Here is a 19,872-nt window from a genome sequence, read left to right on the forward strand (position 1 = left end):
GGTCGATTCTCTTATATATTCTTTTCCACTCTCTTACATTGGGCAGGAGAAATGAAAGTTTGAACATACAAACAGATTAAAGAACAGATTCCTCCCCCTGCTGTTATCAGACTTACAAACAGACTTCTCCATTATTAGAGAGTTGATCTTTTTCTGGACCTTCTTTGTAGTTGTAACACTATATTCTGCATTCTGCTTTATTACTCTGATGCACTTACGTGAAGTACGATTTGTCTGGATAGCACACAAAACAGTACTTTTCACTGTATCTCAGTACATGTGACAATATCAAATCAAATCAAATCAAATCAAAACTTTTTTTAGGCAGTCATTGCCTGGCATTCCTTGTTACTTGCACTGCCCAAGACTGGATGTTATCTAAGTCTGGTTGTGTTTGGACAAGAGTTGCCTCAGTATTTGCTGGTGGAGAGAGGGAAAATGTGTACACGTTAACATTTTAGAAATTGATAGTAATTTTGATTGATATTCAGAGATTGATATTTTCAAGAATATGTGGTTTAACACAATTGTGAAAAACATCTGAATAAAACAAATTGTTATTCTCTAGCATCCTAATATCTAACATGAGACGACTCAAATGCTTTTGAAATGGACTGTTGTGAGGTAGGAAGTGCACCAATTGATTTAAGCATAGCAAAAACCTCAAGCAGCACTGCATTAAATAACTAAATAATCTATTTCCAGTCTTCACCTCTTCCCCTCCCTGCCTCCTTCCCATTGTCCTCATTTTCCTCCCCACTAAAGGGATCATCCTCTGCCATTTCCACCACCTCCAGCAGGATTCCACCACCAAACACATCTTCCCCTCCGTCTGGCTGTCAGCATTCTACAGGGACTGTTCTCTCTGTGACACCCTGGCCCACTCTTTCGTAGCTTCTAACACTTCTTCACGTTCATGGCATGTTAGCGTGCAATCGCAGAAGATGTAACACTTACCAACTCATCTCATCCATCCTCTCTGTCTGAAATCCCGAGCATCTCTTCCAAGTGAAGTAGGATTTCACTTGTACAATCTCCTCTATGATATTCACTGCTCACAATGCAATCTCCTTTACATCGGCAAGACCAAATGCAGACTGGGACACCATTTCACAGTACACCTCTGCTCTGGCTGTAGGAATAATCTCAATCTCCCAGTTGCTTGCCATTTCAATAACGCATCTTGCTCACATGCTAATATTTTTGTCCTGGGCCAAAGCTCAATGCAAGTTGTAAGAACAACACTCGATTTTCTGCTTAGGCACTTTGCAACCTCTAAGATTCAATATTGAGTACAACAATTTCATTTTGATGACATCTCCCACTTCTCTTGTTAGCTTTGCTATCAGCACAGTGGATCCATTTTTTTTCCTTTTCATACTTATCATTTACACCTATTTTACATCTCTGTCACTCCTCTACTACCATTAGCATTTTGTCTTTTGCTGTCTCACCATCTGTTCCACCCATTTCTCCTCCTGTGTCAACAGTACAAAAAGCACCTTTCAACAGCCTCTTTCAGTTCTGAAGAGTCATACTGGACTTGAAATGTTTCCAGTGACACTGACCCATATAAAGTTGGCTCTCACCTGTATCAAGAGTGCTAAGGATCTGCTGCTCATGACCTTCACAAACGGCTGCCCTGATCAGAGGCCAGAGGCTGTTGTCTTTGCGGCCCAGTAGTGTACTCTGGATTTTATGCTGAGCCTGGTTAAGGAAGAGCTGCTGTCGCCAAGCGAGCTCAGCTTGCTGGTCCAGACAGTTCAGGACTTCTCTCATCGATAGGCGCCAAGCGGACTGCCACTTGCTCAAAAACTGTCCTCTCTCTGATTCCAGAAACCACAGCACGTCCTCTATCCCAATAGGTTCCGATACGTGCAGGACTGGAAAGAGCCGAGCATTAAGCAAGCACTGGTCACCTTCAGGAATGTTGGGGTCCCACAGCTCCTCTTTCCTACGAAAACCAGAGATCTTTGATTCACAGTCTGGCATTTTTCCCTTAAACATTCTCTCAGGCTGGGTTGGAGGAGGGGGCAGTGATAGTGATATGTGGCCCTGTCACTACCTTTTGTGCACAAACATACAAGTTAAAAGCAAGAGAAAGTCCCTCAGTCTGCTTTGCCCTTCACTCAGACCATGGGTGATCTGATTACACCACAGTCCAGCCTGCCGCTATAATCTTCCAACCCTTTGCTTGTCAAGAATCTATTGAATTATTTAAAAAAAATATTCAAAGGCTCCATCACCTTTTGAACAAGACAGTCCCACAGACACTCAACACTCAGAAAAGAAAGTCTCTTCATCTCTTAAATAACCCTTTATTTTAAAACAGTGACTCTATATTTTAGATTGTTCTAAAATACCAAGAGCAAATAGGTGCAGCACAGTGGCTCAGCAGTTAGCATTGCTGCCTCACAGCACCAGGGACCCGGGTTCAATTCCAGCCTCGGGTGACTGTTGGTGTGGAGTTTGCACATTCTCCCCGTGCCTGTGAGGGTTTCCTCCCACAGTTCAAAGATGTGCAGGTCAGGTGAATTGGCCATGCTAAATTGCCCATAGTGTCGGTTATTAGTCAAGGGTAAATGCAGGGGATTGGGTCTGGGTGAGTTACTCTTGTTGGGCCAAAGGGCCTATTTCCATACTATAGGGATTCTAATTCTAATCCCTTTCATATGCGTCCTGTGAAGACGCATATGAAATCTTGTACATTTCAAACAAGTCGCCTCTCACTCTTTTAAACTATATGAATTCTGGTGGAAGAAGTGAACCCCACCATTACCTCTGAATGGCACAGTTCTCATTGTTCTGGTCTCCCTATCTTTTGCAGCACCTGAAGCAGGAACTGCACTGGCCTTAAAGCTTACTGAAGTAACAGATGTTTTTCTCCTTTTTATTCAAATTGAGGATAAATTCTACTTTTTGGGCAAACCACCACACTATGCATTTGAGAAACCTGCGATTAACTCTCTGATCTCTTCTCTCTGTCTTGGAGAACACAGTTGGACTTCCCTTTACACACTGAGGCAACGATGCTCCAGTGGTATTATCGCGAAACTGCTAATCCAGAATTAAGGTCCAGGTAATGTTCTGTGGACCTGGATTCGAATCCCACCATGGCAGGTGGTGGAATTTGAACTCAATAACAACTCTGGAACCTGTAAAAACGTTAAAGACCCACTTGGTTCACTAATGTCCTTTAGGCAAGGAAACTGCTGTCCTTCCTGGTCTGTCCTACTTGTGACTTAAGACCCACAGCAATGAGATTGACTCTTAGCTGCCCTCTGGGCAATTATGGAGAGGTAATACATGCTGGCTCAGCCAGTGATGCTCACAACCCATGAATTAAAAGAAAATCTACTAGCCAAGATGTGGAATTTAGTAGAATGAGGACATGGGAGGGCACTTTCTAATTGAGGGTATCAAAGACGTATTTAAATCAGTAAAGCACAACTGAGAATACAAAGCTAATAGACTAACACTCACCTTCCACCAAACACAAAGGAACTCTTTTTTTCTGCTCAATTTTCCTTCAAATTAAGAGTGTTCAAACTCAAACTGTACTGATCTCTGCCAAGAGGCAGAATGCAGCGTATATTGGTTTCAACGCTCTAAATTTAGAGAGGCAAGTCTAACCCAGGACTTGCTGTTACTTGCTATCCAGTAGTGGGATGAACACATGTACAGGTGAGGACAGGACCAGGACCAGGACCAGCTTTGAGGTTCACTATGGCCTTTGATCACACATATACAATGGTTACTTGCTGAGATACCCGTGAGCACCTGTGAAACTCTACTGCACCAAGAACTTTACGAATTTTAGGAATGGAAAGGGCATGAAGGTGTGAGGAAACTTGTTCGGGGAATAAGAACCAGAAAAGGGAACACTAACAGCAAGATAGAGACGGACCAAGGCAGTGACACTATCAAATAACGCATGCCAAATGACCTCCTTCTACGCTGAATGATTCTACTTCTAGAAATTCCAACACTTCAATAGTGCACAGTAGGCAAGGGAAAATGCACAGAGTAGCCTTACTTTATTCCTGTCCTTGAAAAAAATGTGGCCCACGGGATGTTCAGGAAAGTGGAGGAATCACTGGCGAAAGGCACCTATTAGAGAAGAATACAATGCAATTATTTCATGGCTCAGAAATGGCAGCGGAAAGGGATTTGATGATCCAGGTGGGGCTGACCTGTGTTGGGCAAGTTACGTCCATGTAGATCCGAAGCTGAAATATCAATGGGCATTGTGATTGATTACATCTATGTGCAGTACACTTAGTCAGGTCCAAAGCCACAATAATATTGCTGTAGACCTTCAAACCCCAGAAGTGAAATCTCCACTGTCCCAAATACACTCTTAATTCTTCCTCATGGCTACCTCTGATTATCCCAATCTACATGAAGATGAAAGTCAGCCATGATTAATGTACTGCCTTTTTTACATGCCCTCAGCATTGTGCCTAGCTGAGATGCTCTTCATGGTTGAATGGCTCACTGTTTTCCTGATTATTTCAGTTCAGGCGAGACAAATTTGGTGACCCATCTTTATTGGGTCAGTGTCACTAGAAATTGATTTGCAGTTTGGAGATTTTCTTTCGACTATTATATAAGTTAAACTATGTCTGCCTCAGGTGGTTGTAAAAGATCACATAATCTTATACCGGCATCTATGGCACTACGTGCTAAAGAGAGGTGGTTTCTTTAATACAGCAATGGAAACGAGTGAGGGGTGAAGCTACAAATGAAGCTGGACAATGTCATCATTACAGGAGCAGGAAAATTGATGTTTCAGGCAGGCAAGCATCAGGATTCCTGATGAAGGGCTCCTGCCCGAAATATCGATTTCCCGCTCCTCGGATGCTGCCTGACCTGCTGTGCATTTCCAGCACCACTCTAATCTTGACTCTAATCTCCAGCATCTGCAGTCCTCACTTTTGCCTACTGTGATCATTACACTTGTCCTAAGTTGGAGCACTGAGATGGACTGGCTAGAAAGGACAACATGGGGTCTAGACACGCTCCAGGATGAAATGGACAAGCACAAGGACAAGAAATGGTTTAGATTGGTCAAATATTGCTAAAGGGTCCCAATCACAGCTCTTTTATTCTTCTACAGGAGTCGGCACCGCTGGCTAGGGCATTTGTTGCCCATCCCTAATTGCCCTTGAGCTTAATGGCTTGTTCAGGCCAATTCAGTGGCAATTTAAGAGTCAGTATATTTGGGTCTGGAGTCACGTGTAGGCCAGACCAGGGATGAAAGAGATTACTGAACTAGATTTTCTTTTTACAACAATGGACAATGGTCGCCATTAGACTGGCTTCTAATTCCAGATTTTCTTGACTGCAAATTTCGCCATCTGTCGTGGCGGGATTCAAATCTGCGTTCCCAGAATGTTTATCTGGAGCTCTGGATTACTACTCCAGTGACAATACCATTAGGCTACCATCTCCTCTAAAAATAGATGTCTGACTTGTCCACAGGACTTTCCACTGATCAGAAGGAGAGTGAGTTTTTTTGATGCTGATGGGAATTAAATGCACAAGGGGACAGGTGCAAGTTAGCACTTTGGCTCAGTGCAGTAGAACCTCCCAGTCTGAGACCCATCAGTTGCAAACCTTCAGCTCAAAACTGTTCTGAGCCATACTTTCCTGTGAGTATGAGCTGATACTGTGAGTATGAGTATGTCAACAGACCATTTGGGACCTGAGCGAACCACAATCAGGGCTTGCTAAATATTAAAATAAAGGCGAGGACACAAAGTGTTAGATTTGCATGGTGGTTCAGTGGTTAGCATTACTGCCTCACAGCGCCAGGGACCCGGGTTGATTCCAGCCTTGGGTGACTGTCAGTGTGGAGTTTGTACATTCTCCCTGTGTCTGCATTGGTTTCCTCCGGGTGCTATAGTTTCCTTTCACAATCCAAGGATGTGCAGGTTCGGTAAATTGGCCATGCTAAATTGCCCAAAGTGTTAGGTACATTCGTCAGAGGCAAATGGATCTGGGTGGGTTACTCTTTGGAGGGTCAGTGTGGTGTGTTGGACCGAAGGGTCTGTTTCCACACTGTAGGGAACCTAATCCAATCATAACGTACGGCATTTTTCTTAATCGTCATCTTTCCAACAAGATTTGGGCCACCGAATGTGAGATAAATAGTGCTTTAATTTGGACGAAAGATGGATACATTCATCTGTACTTCAAAGCAAGACTCTTTCACCTCAGACAGCAACATGGACATATGAGCTCAAGTGCAAGATAACTTCCAAAGGAGTGGACTAGAAATCTCGAGGCACAGCCTAATCTGCTGGGGCACAGGTTTAAGCCCCACCGTGGCAGCTGATGGAATTTAAATTACATCAAAACTTGGAATTGAAAGATCGTGTCAGTAATCATGAATATGAGACAATTATTGATTGTCAAATATTGATGTCCTTTACTCAGAGAGATCTGTCATCTCTACCTAATCTGACCCACGCATGACTATAAATCCACAGCAATGTGGTTGACTCTCAGCTGCTCTGTGAAATGGCTGAGCAAGTCACAACGCTGGCCCTATCACAACCCAGGAAAGAATAATTTGTCCAATAAATCGACACTAAATGAGTCACTTGAATGCAACAGTTGAAAATGCGAGATGTATTAGATGTAGGAAATCTCCTGAGATTGGGAATGTGACAAATTGTTGGAAAGAACAGAGAGAACTTTACTTTGTATCCACATGCTCTGTGACATTGAATATTATAATCGCTGACATTCTTCATCTTCAAACACAGTAGGATTCTTCATGTCAACTGACTAGCAAATACTACACCTGCAGATCATCCTGACGCCCTGTGATGCTGAAGATCTTCAGTTTTAGGTCCCGTAACCTGATGTGTCGTCCCTGGATGATTACACTACAGAGCTGGTACTGGCTGAGGACAGCTGCTGACATCAAGTCCACTCCCGAAAGAAGACAGCCGGATCTTAAATGAATGGACCCCTGGCAAAAGTAAAATAATCAGAGTAAGGAATATCCTTCTGAAATCCAATGAAAACTGCAGGCTCAATGTCACAATTTCCAAAGCAGTATCAAATAGGCCACTTATTGAACCAGTTTCTCTCCTCTCTGTCTCTTCTTTCCCCAAAGTGCTGAATCACACTGTGAAACCATTCCCTGTGTGCTGACAGTCTTCCATCATTTAGGCAATTTAACATGGCCAATTCACCTGATCGGCACATCTTTGGACTGTGGGAGGAAACTGGAGCACCTGGAGGAAACCCACGCAGACACATAACCAACATGTTCAATCTCCACATCCAAGCTTGAGCGCTAAGAATTAATCAACTTCCTGACCCTGTTGAGAAAGGACAGGAGAACTTGCAAATATGTCTAATGCTGTTTCACACAGTTGCATCCTTTGGCAGGACTCAAAGGATAGCAGTATGGAGATGGAGCCCTGATTGAGTTATCTTAGAGATACTACACCAACTGTGACTCCTTTAGAAAGATTGTGGGTTCAAGTGCTCATCTAAGTCACTGATATAGATTGTCAATAGTTGATCCCTGTGGCATTCCACTTGCCAATTTTAAAATGACCTATTTATGCCTAATCTCTATTTTCTGTTAGCTACGCAATCCTCTGTCCATGCTAACACATCATCCCCTGTACAATGAGCTCTTTCTGTGTAATAACCTTTGCTGTAGCACCTTGTCAGATGCCTCTCAAAATTCCAGTTCACTACACCTATAGATTCCCCTCCAACCATGTTGCTTGTCACTTCCTCAAAGTATGCTAACAAATTAATCAAACATAATTTGCCTTTCACAAAACAACGCCGGCTCTGCTAATTGAATGAGATTTCTAAATGCCTGATTATAACTCCTTTAATAATGGACTCACGCATTTTCCATAGTTTAAGATTATAGCTGCCTGCTTTCTATCTCCTATTTTATTTGAATTGAGACATTACATTTGCTATATGCTGCTTGGCAGTCTGATAAGACCTTTCCAAAATCTAGGGACCTTTGCAAAATTAAAACCAATGCATCATTTTCTGAGTAGTTTCCTTAAAAAAGTCCTAAGATGAACTCTATCAGAAGCTGAGATCTCCTCAGCCTTCAGTTCTAGTTATTTTCTCACTACCCTTTCTTTGGTGATAGAATTGTTTTATGTCTCTCCCATCTTTTTTTACCTCTTGAAATACACTGATACCTGGGATGTTATTTGTGTCTTTTGCTGTAAAATCTTTGTTCAATTCATCTGCCATTTCCTTATTTTCCGTTATGAATTCCCTAGACTCGCTCTCTAGGGGTGCAATGCTCACTTTGGTTATTACTTTCCTTTTTAAATACTCTGTTTGTACATTTCTAGTCAACTCTTTCTCTCTCTCTCTCTCTAGGTCATTAAGGTTATGTACTTACCTTTAATCCAATCTTCCTTAGTTGGCCTTATATGGTGTGTGCTTCCCTGGATCTTTCGCTAACACTGGATCATATCTTTGCTGAATGTTTTGTATATTCTGAAACATCTATCACTGTATCTTTACTGACTGACCCCAGTTCACTTTAGCCAGCTCCAGCTTCATTCACTCATAACTGCCCTTTCTTAAAAGCTTAAAACACTAGTATTCAATCCTCTCTCTTTTTCCTCAAACTGAAAACTGAAATTCGATCATGTTATGATGAGTGCAACCTAGGGACACCTTTCCTATGCTGTCATTAATTAATCCTGTCTCATTGCACATTTTCTCTAGCAGACACTGTTTTCAGGTTGGTTCTAGAACATGCTGATCTAAGAAACTGTCCTGAAAACACTGTGAATTAATATTCCAGGCTACTTTAGGCAATCTGTTTCATCCAATCTGTATGCTGATGAAAATCACTATGATTATCACTGTACCTTTTTCAGAGGTCTCCATTATTTCTTCCTGTATACCCTGCCTACAGAATAGTTAGATCGAGGGCCCATTGACTACTCCCTTAAGCGACTGCCTATCTTTGCTATTTCTTATCTCTAACCAAATGGGATTTCCTACATCTTAATGTTTAGAACTAAAGTCATCCCTTTCTATTGTACTAATGTCATCCTTAATTAACAGAACTATTCCTTCACCTGTGCTTAGCTTCCTGTTCTTCATGAAAGTCATGTACTTTTGAATATTCAGGTCTCAGCTTTCAGTTTCTTGCAGCCATATCTCTGAAATGATTATCAAATCATACATGTTTATTTTTATTTGAACTGACAATTCAACCGCTAAATTACAGACATTATGCACATTCAGATGCAGAGACTTCATGAACAAGGAACAAGTGTAGATTACTCAGCCCTTGGAGCCTGTTCTGCCATTCAATTAGATTGTGGTCATAATGATTTTAACCTCAAATCTACATTCCTCCAATCCCCTATAATCTTTCAACCAATGGTTTTGATTTGCAGCATGACTTGTCTTGGATAGAATAAAGGTTTGCATGAATTTCTGCCAGTCTCGCGTTATGTAGAAAGCAGGACGATGGAGCAGGATACTGGGTTTAATATTTTCATTGTTAGGGGCCAACTAATTAAAATGGAAGTGTCAATTTGTGATCTAGAGAAATAGATCAAAAAGATGTGGTGTGTTGATAATTCAAGATCCGGAGTTTTCTTTAACATTACCCATGCAGCAGGGAGTCTGTTCATTTTAATAATTATTATCTGTCTGCTCCTTCCCTCCAATTTTCTCTTCCTATGGAAAAAATACAAAGTTTGCAGCACTTATCACAAACTGAGAACATCCCACGTAATGCCCTTCATATAATGCGCCTTCTGTAATGTAAGAAATGTGGCATAAAATTGCACATAGTAAGTCCCACAAACAGCAAAGTAATAATGACCGGATAATCTGCTTTAGTAATAATGGTTTAGGGATATATCGACCAGGCTCAGGGAAAATTTTCTGTTTACAACCAAGAAGGCATTCTGGGCCTCAATCTAATGTCTTGCTGACTGCACTGAGCTTCAGAGCTCAGATCCCTCCTACCCTTACTCAATGTTTGCACTTTTGAGAAGTAACAGTATTTTCGAATAAGCAACATGAATGGATGAATCAGGAGTAAAGCAAAATGGCAACCCTCCTGCAATTGTGTTGTGCAGTCCAAGGTCATCTATCTGAGCACAAATCAACAGGTGAAATCTCTGATCTTCCTGGTCTGTGCCCTTCAATTAATGACTTCATCTGGTTCCCAGACCCCACCTGCCTTCGAGGTGAAAGGTTAATTGACTAACAGATGATTCCAGTAACTCCCATTTCAATAAACTATTAGCAGAAGATTAGATCTCCCATATTGACTTTGCCTTTTCCATCACTTCATCTATCTGGACTCTATATTGCAAACAGGATAAAACACTAAAGAAAATGCTAAAAGTAAAGTTTACAATGTTGATACCAGAACAGAGAGAATCCAATTATCAAGAATGGATTAAGAGGCTGATAAGAGAAGGCTGAGGGGTAATTTGATAATCAATATTCAAAATTTTGAAGGATTTGTTAGGGTAGACATGGAGAAAATGTTCCTAACCAGATATATCCAAGAACACTGCAGGGGCCCTGGCTGATATTTTTGCGTCTTCGTTAGCCATGGATGAGGCGCTGGAAGACTGGAGAGTAGCGAATGTTGTGCCCTCATTCAACAAGGGCTGCAAAGAAAAGCTTGGGAACTATAAACCAATAAGCCTAACATCTGTGGTAGGTAAGTTATTTGAGAACATTCTGAGAGATAAGATAGACATGCATTTGGAAAGCTAGGGTTTGATTAGGAATAGTCAGCGTGGCTTTGTAAGTGGTAGATCATGCCTCACAAATTTGTTAGAGTCATTTGATGAAGTGACCAGGAAGGTGGATGAGGGCAGGGTGGTAGACATAGTCTATATAGATTTCAGTATGGCCTTTGATAAAGTTCCACATGGTAAGCTGCTCTGGAAGGTTAGATCACATGAAACCCAGCGGGAGCTGGCAAATTGGATACACAATTGGCTTGATGGTAGGAATTCTGGATTAGAGTGTTGCTGAAAAAGCACAGCAGTTCAGACAGCATCCAAGGAGCAGGAAAATCAACATTTCAGGCAAAAGCCCTTCATCAAGAATGTAGAGGGAATCATGGAAAGATGCTTATCGGACTGGAGGCCTGTTACTAGTGGAGTGTGTCAGGGGTCGCTGCTGGCCCCATTGCTGTTTGTTACCTATATCAATGAGTTGGATGAGAATGTACAAGTGATTATTAAGTTTCCAGATGACATTAAAATAGGAGTTATCATGGACAGTGAGGAAGGTTATCAGAAATTGTAGCAGGATCTTGATCAGCTGGGGAAGTGGGCCGAGAAAAGTCAAATGGAGTTTAAAATAGAAAAGAGTGAGGTCTTGCATTTTGGACAGTCAAATCAAGGCAGGAGTTTCATGGTGAATGGTAGGGCCTTAAGGAGTGTAACAGAACAGAGGGACCTTGGAGTTCTGATGCACAGTTCTCTCAAGTGGAGTCACAGGTAGACAGAGCAGCGAAGAAGCTTTTGGCACACTGACTTTTATCAGTCAGGGCACTGGGTATAGAAGTTGGGAAGTTATGTTGCAGTTGTACTCATGTGATAGTGTGGCTGAACAGGTTAAAGTGCTGTATTCAGGTTCTAGTCTTTAAGGAGGGGTCGGTTTGAATCCCATCACTGCCACTTGTGCTGATAGTTCGTCATGGACGACACGGCGGCTCAGCGGTTAGCACTACTGCCTCACAGCCCCAGGGACCCAGGTTCAATTCCAGCCTCAAAGCAACTGTCTGTGTGGAGGTTGCATGTTCTTTCAGTGCCTGCATGGGTTTCCTCCGGGTGCTCAGGTTTCTTCCTACAATCCAAAGATGTGCAGGTTAAGTGAATTGGCCATGCTAAATTGCTCATAGTGTTCAGGGATGTGAGAGTTAGGTCCATTAGTCAGGGGTAAATATAAAGTAATAGGGTAGGGGAATGGGTCTGGGTGGAATACACTTCAGAGGGTCGGTGTGGACTTGTTGAGCCAAATGGCTTGTTTCCACACTGTAGGGATTCTCTGTTAAGGACGCGGGTGAAGCTGCACCTGGAGTATTGTGTTCAGTTTTGGTCACCTTGCTATATGAAGGATGTTATTAAACTGGAAAGAGTACAGAAGAAATTTACAAGGATGTTGCCAGGACTCAACAGCCTGAGTTACAGGGAGAGGTTGGACAAGCTAGGGCTTTTTTTTAGAGCATGGGAGACTGAGGAGGGATCTCACAGAAGTGTATAAAAGGCATGGATAGGGTGAATGCACTTAGTCTTTTTCCCAAGGTTGGGGAATTGAGGACTACAGGCCATCAGTTTAAGGTTAAAGGCAAAGAATAAAAGAGAACCTGAGGGGCAACTTTTTTACAGAGGGTGATACGCATATGGAATGAGCAGCCAGCGGAAGTGGTTGACACGGGTACATTAACAGTATTTAAAAGGCATTTGGACAAATATATGGATGGGAAAGGTTTAGAAGGATATGGGCCAAGTGCAGAGAAATGGGGTTAGCGTGGATGAACATTTTGGTCAGCATGAACCAGTTTGGGCCGAAGGGCCTGTCTCCGTGCTGTAGGACTCTATCTGTGGGGATTTTGAAATCAGGAACTTTAAAGATAGGATATTCAATTATAAATTGAATTGGCAATTAAGGAGACACCTCTTTATCTTGATAAATTAAGATGTGGAACTCACTATCACTTAAGGAAAATATAATTCAAGGGGAACTGGGTAAGTACATAACCGAGGATGGAATGTGAGGCTATGCTGAAGAACTAAGGTGGGAGGTGGGATGTGATGCAGAAATCTGGCAGGTCAAATAGCCTGTTTCTATGCTATAAATTCGATCTAACTCAAACATATATGAATAAATAGAGTGTGAAATAATTGGGAATTAAACACTGGAGCATTTCTCTTTGCGAGCAAGTGGAGAGGCTCAGTCACAGTCCTGGGTTTACCTGCAGGTGGCAATGTTGGACAACACTATTTGGCTCAATCGCGATCTCCCCATCCAGCAGGCTGTTGATGACAGAACAGTCCTTGTGCACCAGCGTAGGATGCTTCAACAAAAGCCAAAATCACACAAGATCAGAAGCTTCATCCTATTTTGTTTTGCTTCAAAGAGAACACAATGGCTGTAAACCATACAACGAATTTCAAACAGTTAAATTTCAGCAGAGCTATCAACATCTTCAATGATAATTTGTATTTACATGCGACCTGTAATAACGGTCGTGAAATATGGCAAGGTGCTTCACAGGAGCTTAATCCATGAAAGGAGATATTGGGTCAGATTGCCCAAAGATTAGTACAAGAGGTGAGCATTAAGCAAGGTCTTTAAGAGAGATGCAGTGAAGGATTAAATTCCAGACCTTCAAGTTTTGAGAACAGAAGGCAAGAGCTACAAATGGTGCAGAGACATCCAGGAGAACAGTCTATTTTTTCACTACTTGAATGTGGACTAATCTGCCTTTTGTGCTTGCCCCCAACCCCCAAACCACCACCACCACCACCACCACCCCCTCCACACATACACCACCACATTTAGAATTTGGGAGTCTTTTAAATGTAATACAGTGAGAATTAAGGGTCAGTGCATTCCTCTAAGAGTGAAGGACGAAGGAAGAAAGTCCAGGGAACTTTGAAATTCAAGGGATATTCAGAGTTTGATACAGAAAAAGAAGGAAGCACACATTAGGTACAGTGCATTCAAAACAAGGGAGGCCTTTCAGGAGTATAAGGAGTGCAGGAAGTTGCTCAAAAAGAAATGAAGAGGGCAAAGTGGCGCCATGTAATTTCTTTGCCAAATACAATTAAGGAAAATCCCAAGGCATTCAATAAGTATATTAAGACCAAGAGGATTACCAGGGAAAGAGTGGGGCCTATGAGAGACCAAAAGGGACAATCTGTGCATGGATCAAAAGGATTTAGCAAGAGTCTTAAATGAACATTTCTCATCTGTGTTTTCAAAGGAGAAAGACATTTTAGCTGGAGATTTTATTTGGGATGATGAAAAAAATTGGCAAAAGATTCTAAGGACAGCTTAATCAACAGTTGGAAGGGCAGCAATTGATCAGGGATAGTCAGCAAGGCTTTGTTAGGAGGAGATCCTGGCTGACAAATTTAATTGAGTTTTTAGAAAAGGTGACTAAGTATATTGACGAAGGTAGTGCATTCAATATTGTTTACGTGGGCTTTAGTAATGCCCTTGACAAATTTCCAGATGGCAGCAGCCCATGGGATCCAGGGCAAGTTGATAAAGTGGATTTAAAACCGGCTTGCAAACAGGAGGCAAAGGGAGAAGATTTATAGCTCGGGGTGGTCGTTGTTGTGGTTCTGTTCGCCGAGCTGGGAATTTGTGTTGCAGATGTTTCGTCCTCTGTCTAGGTGACATCCCAGTGCTTGGGAGCCTCCTTTGAAGCGCTTCTGTGATCTTTCCTCTGGCATTTCCAGTGGTTTGAATCTGCCGCTTCCGGTTGTCAGTTCCAGCTGTCCGCTGCAGTGGCCGGTATATTGGGTCCAGGTCGATGTGCTTATTGATTGAAACTGTGGATGAGTGTCATGCCTCTAGGAATTCCCTGGCTGTTCTCTGTTTGGCTTGTCCTATAATAGTAGTGTTGTCCCAGTTGAACTCATGTTGCTTGTCATCTGCGTGTGTAGCTACTAAGGAAAGCTGGTCGTGTCATTTCGTGGCAAGTTGGTATTTATGGATGTGGATCGTTAGCTGTCTTCCTGTTTGTCCTATGTAGTGTTTTGTGCAGTCCTTGCATGGGATTTTGTACACTACGTTGGTTTTGCAATCTCATCAACAGATGCCTAAGGGAAAGACAATGGAACGAGGACATGCCACAACCCAAAGGACTAGCCACACTACCATACATCAAGAGCATTTCTGAACTGACAGCCAGACTACTGCGACCACTAGGACTCATAACAGCACACAAACCAACAGCCACTCTCAGACAACAACTCACCAGAACGAAGGACCCGATACCCAGCATGAGCAAAACCAATGTAGTGTACAAAATCCCATGCAAGGACTGCACAAAACACTACATAGGACAAACAGGAAGACAGCTAATGATCCGCATCCATGAACACCAACTAGCCACGAAACGACACGACCAGCTATCCTTAGTAGCCACACACGCAGATGACAAGCAACATGAATTCGACTGGGACAACACTACTATTATAGGACAAGCCAAACAGAGAACAGCCAAGGAATTCCTAGAGGCATGGCACTCATCCACAGATTCAATCAATAAGCACATCGACCTGGACCCAACACACCGACCACTGCAGCGGACAGCTGGAACTGACAACCGGAAGCGGCAGATTCAAACCACTATAAATGCTGGAGGAAAGATCACAGAAGCGCTTTAAAGGAGGCTCCCGAGCACTGAGGATGTCACCTAGACAGGGGACGAAACGTCTGCAACAGAAATTCCCAGCTCGGCGAACAGAACCACAGCAAAGGGAGAGTTTGTTTTTGTAATTGGAAGCTTGTGATCAGTGGTGTACCACATAGATTGGTGCTGGGACCCTTATTGCTTGTTATGTACATTAATCACTTGGACTTGAATGTAGATGACATAGTTACTAAAAGTGTGTGTGAAAATTGTTGGTGCTGTTGATAGGAGGATGGTCTCAGGATACAGTCATCTTGATTAGCAGATGAAATCTGATCCTGAGAAGTGCTAGGTATTGCATTTTGGGAGGTGTAATAAGGGAAGGTAGATCCTAGGGAGTACTGAGGAACAAAGTGACCTTGCTTTACAAGTCTACAGATCCCTTAAGGTGTCAGACCAGCTGAATGTGGAAAAAAGGATTGCTTTGCTTTCATTGGCCAGGATGTAGAATTTAGGCGCAGAAAAGTCTTGTTACAAATTTATATAGCATTGGTTAGACCACAGGTGGAATACTGTGTGAGATTCTGGTTGCCACACTTTCGGAAGGACATGACTGTACTGAAGAGGGTGCAGTGAGGATTCATCAAGACGTTACCTGGGATGAAAAGTCTCAGTTATGAGGAGACACAGCATAGGCTAGCTTTGTTTTCCTTGAAGCACTGGAGACTGAGGGGGGGATCTGGTTGAGATATATAAAATTATGAGAGGCACAGATAGGGTAGGTCGTAAGAATCTTTCTTGCATGGCAGGCATGTCTAAAACCTGATGGCATACGTTTAAGGTGAGGTTTAGAGGAGATTTGAAAAAAAACACTTTTTCACTCAGAGAGTGGTAGAAATATAGAGCATGCTGCATGGGAGGGTGGTGGAGGCAGGTACTCTCACAACATTTAAGAAGTATTTGGATGAGCACTTAAAATGCAAAGACATAACAAAATCAGGTGCAGGTAAATGGGACAGGTGTAGTTTGCTGTTTGTTGTTGAGCATAGACATGGTGGGCTGAAGGGCCTGTTTCTATGACATTATGGGAGGAAGTGAGAGTGGGTAAAGGGTTTAAATGGAATTAAGGTATTGATCAGCCCTGAATTAACTGAGTACCACACACTGTGGCGCATCTACTCTCCAAGTGCAGGGTGAGTTTGAATTATTTACCCTAATAACCGAAGACACCCAGGCTGCTTCAAGATAGTGATGGAAGGGAGGGAAGGAGCGATATGTAGCTGAATTGTAAATAGGTAATGGAAGTGGGTGTTACGTACTGTGAGCTCAGAATGGACAATGTGACGGGCCACGAAACAGCTCGACATGATCCCCCTCCGCGTCAAGTTCTGTATGTGATCATCTGCCGACAAGCTCATATAGTCATAGCAACCATCAACTATGTAGGCTGCAAAGCACAATAAACATTATCATGTCAGCCCTGGCTCAGTTACTAGCAACCTGTCGTCTTGAATCAAATGTCATTAAGTTCAAATCCCACTGCAGGGATGAGCAAATGTGCAGCTGCATCATACAGGCTAAGAGAGGCCCAGAGTGGAGCTGCACTATATACGCTAGGAGAGGCTCAGAGTGGAGCTGCATTATATAGGTTAGGAGAGGCCCAGAGTGGAGCTGCATTATACAGGCTAGGAGAGGCCCAAAGTGGAGGTGTACCATACAGGCTAGGAGAGGCCCAAGTGGATCTGCACTATACAGGCAAGGAGAGGCCCAGAGTGGAGGTGTACCATACAGGCTAGGAGAGGCCCACAGTGGAGGTGCACTATACAGGCTAGGAGAGGCCCAGAATGGAGGTGCACTATACAGGCTAGGAGAGGCCCAGTATGAGGTGCACTTAGCTTAATGCGAGTCTATACACTGATGTGCTTGTAAATGTTTAAAGTGGTTTTGTGAGCTGAAATAAAGTCTGCTAGACTCATCATTACCACGTTATCCATGTAAACTTCTTACTTCAGGAGGGATAACATAAGCATTATTGCTTCAGGTTAAAAAATTTTGAAGGCAAAACCCACCTCAAAAGTGGAGCTGAACCATTCAGATATATTTTTTTTGTCAGAATGTAACTGGGGAAAGGTAATATCTGGAAAGTCAAACTGCAGTTCAGTAATAATATGCAAGAATTCAAATGAAGGAGCGCAGGCATCATTTACCTACAGTGATGGGAATTCCACGGAGTTCCTGCCACAGCACAGCTCTGGCACTCCTCATGATGGCCATATCACTGCTATTCGTCATGCTGGGCTTTGCAATGTCACTGCTCTGCAGAATCCGACCTGCTTTGTTCACAAAGATGTCTTCACAAGAATGTCGTGCCATGCAGAGCAAGATGTCAAAGAAAATAGACAGCTGTTGGGATGAAGGAATGCGTATCAAGCAATGAAGGCAAATTCATGTATTTCAGCAAAAAACATTTTAAATTATACACCAAGGCATGAAATGTCTGAAATTTCCTCTCTTCAAGGTACAGACTTATGTTGGGGCACAAACCAATTGGTCACCCTCTAAACCGGTGTACATTCTTCAGTTGAAGAATTGGACCCTGCACCAATGTGCCAAGCGCTGGTAACTTTCTGCAAACTTCTCAGCTCCGGCTTTGTGTAAAGCAGTGCTCACCTCTATGTCACACTCATGAGATCAAGTCCCACTTCAGAGACCTGAGCCCATAATCCAGGCTGACAGTCCAGTGCAGTTCTGGTACTGCACTATCAAAGGTGTCAACTGCAGATGGGATTTTAAACTGATTCCTCAGTTAGATACAGGTTCAGTTACTGGATGCCCTCAAGGCTGGTACAGGAGATATACCATTTCTGATGAAGGGCTTATGCCCAAAACGTTGATTCTCCTGCCCCTCGGATGCTGCCTAACCAGCTGTGCTTTTCCAGTACCACACAAAGGCTGGTACAGGAGTCAACACTTCTGTAATGCTAAAAATGACATTGTCATTCAGCTATTTGTAGGATGTGGGTGACATTGGCAATGCCAGCATTTATTACCCACTCCTAGTTGCCCTCAGAAAATGGTGAAGGATTTGACTTGCTGCAGTGCCTGTTCTGAGAAAGAACTCCCTGGGCCACGATGATTTAACAGTACCTGAATAGGACGTGTCCCCGAGTCCAGACCCATATAGGTGCAGGAGTCCAGAGGAGGAGTCACATGTGTGGCCAGGAGTTTCTCAGCAGTCTCCCACGAGAAGAATACAATGCCTGATACCTGAAGGAACATGAAGCAACCGTGGACTGAGATGAGACTTTATTCTGTCCTAAGCTGCAATTTACGAATGAATTGTACATTTGATTTGTATTCCCTCTATGGTCCTGTTTGAAAGCATATCCTCATTCAAATATTAGGTTCCTTATTTAGTAATTACTCTTCCTGTTGGCCCCAGTGAGCCATTCTTCATCTGCAGCAACACACTGTCCTAACTTGGGATGTGGAGTTGAGACCAATGGTTGACATTGCTCCATTGCATGGTCTGTTTGGAGGAGATGTTCACCCTGCCAGAAATTATTCACGATCAGAGTAAAGTGGAGGTGAAATACCAAATAAGTGGTGATTTATCTGTGGCTAAAACCCCTGGGAGCAGGTGTGAGGAAGACAGTTACTAGGCTGTAAAAGGCTATGTAAGTGTGCAAACATTCCTGATGGTATCATTACTGCTCTGGTCCCATCTGAACAAAGAGAATGCTTTAATCTCAGTCTTGGAAGTTTCATTGACATCCAGCATTCACTGTTTTTTAGAGGAGTGAGTTCTGGATGTCCACACCCCTTTATGTGAAAATGTGACTTCATTCAGCACAGAAACAGACCCTTCAGTCCAACTCGTCCATGCCAACCAGATATCCTAAATTAACCTGGTCCCATTTGCCAGCACTTGGCCCATATCCCTCCCAACCTTTCCTATTTAAAAGCTGCCTTTTAAATGCTGTAATTGTGCCAGTCTCCACCACTTCCTCTGGCAGCTCATTCCATACACGCACCACCCTCCACATGGAAAAGATGCCTCTTAGGTCCCTTTTACATCGTTCTCCTCTCGCCTTAAACCTATGCCCTCTAGTTTTGGACTCCCCCACCCCAGGAAAAAGACCTTGGCTATTCACCCTATCAATATTGCAATTGTACCAGCCTCCACCACTTCCTCTGGCAGCTCATTTCATGTACACACCACATTCTCCATGAAAGAGCTGCTCCTTAGAACCCTTTTAAGTTTTTCCCCTCTCACCACAAAGCTATACCTTCTCGTTTTGGACTCCACTACCCTAGGGAAAAGATCTTGGCAATTCACCCTATCTATGCTCCTCATGATTTTATAAACTTTTGTAAGGTCACCCCTCAGCCTCCAACACTCAAGGGAAAACAGCCCAGCCTTTTCAGCCTCTCCCTAGAGCTCAAATTCTCCAACCCTGGCAACATCCTTGTAAATCTTTTCTGAACCCTCTCAAGAGTCA

At 43.0% G+C, this 19,872-nt stretch overlaps 1 protein-coding gene across 7 annotated transcripts in view; it reads right to left on the minus strand.

Annotated features, from left to right (window-relative positions):
- Positions 1–19,872, minus strand: part of fcsk (fucose kinase) — a 387,175-nt gene that overhangs the window by 41,473 nt on the left and 325,830 nt on the right. For 6 of the 7 annotated variants that reach the window (XR_015760001.1, XM_087996073.1, XM_087996074.1 and 3 more), the window contains 7 exons: positions 18,518–18,637; positions 17,578–17,773; positions 16,690–16,817; positions 12,977–13,078; positions 6,812–6,982; positions 4,037–4,110; positions 1,590–1,954 (listed from right to left, as the gene is read on the minus strand). Coding sequence is in view for 6 of the 7 variants with exons in the window: in XM_087996073.1 (XP_087852199.1) it covers positions 1,590–1,954; positions 4,037–4,110; positions 6,812–6,982; positions 12,977–13,078; positions 16,690–16,817; positions 17,578–17,773; positions 18,518–18,637 (1,156 nt within the window). In the remaining variant the exon portion in view is untranslated. The remainder of the gene's footprint in view (positions 1–1,589; positions 1,955–4,036; positions 4,111–6,811; positions 6,983–12,976; positions 13,079–16,689; positions 16,818–17,577; positions 17,774–18,517; positions 18,638–19,872) is intronic. The other variant, XM_087996077.1, reaches the window with a different exon arrangement.

The sequence above is a fragment of the Chiloscyllium plagiosum genome, unplaced genomic scaffold (assembly GCF_037043375.1).
Source record: "Chiloscyllium plagiosum isolate Xiang-an unplaced genomic scaffold, Cpla_swu_hap1 HiC_scaffold_17, whole genome shotgun sequence".
NCBI lineage: Eukaryota > Metazoa > Chordata > Chondrichthyes > Orectolobiformes > Hemiscylliidae > Chiloscyllium > Chiloscyllium plagiosum.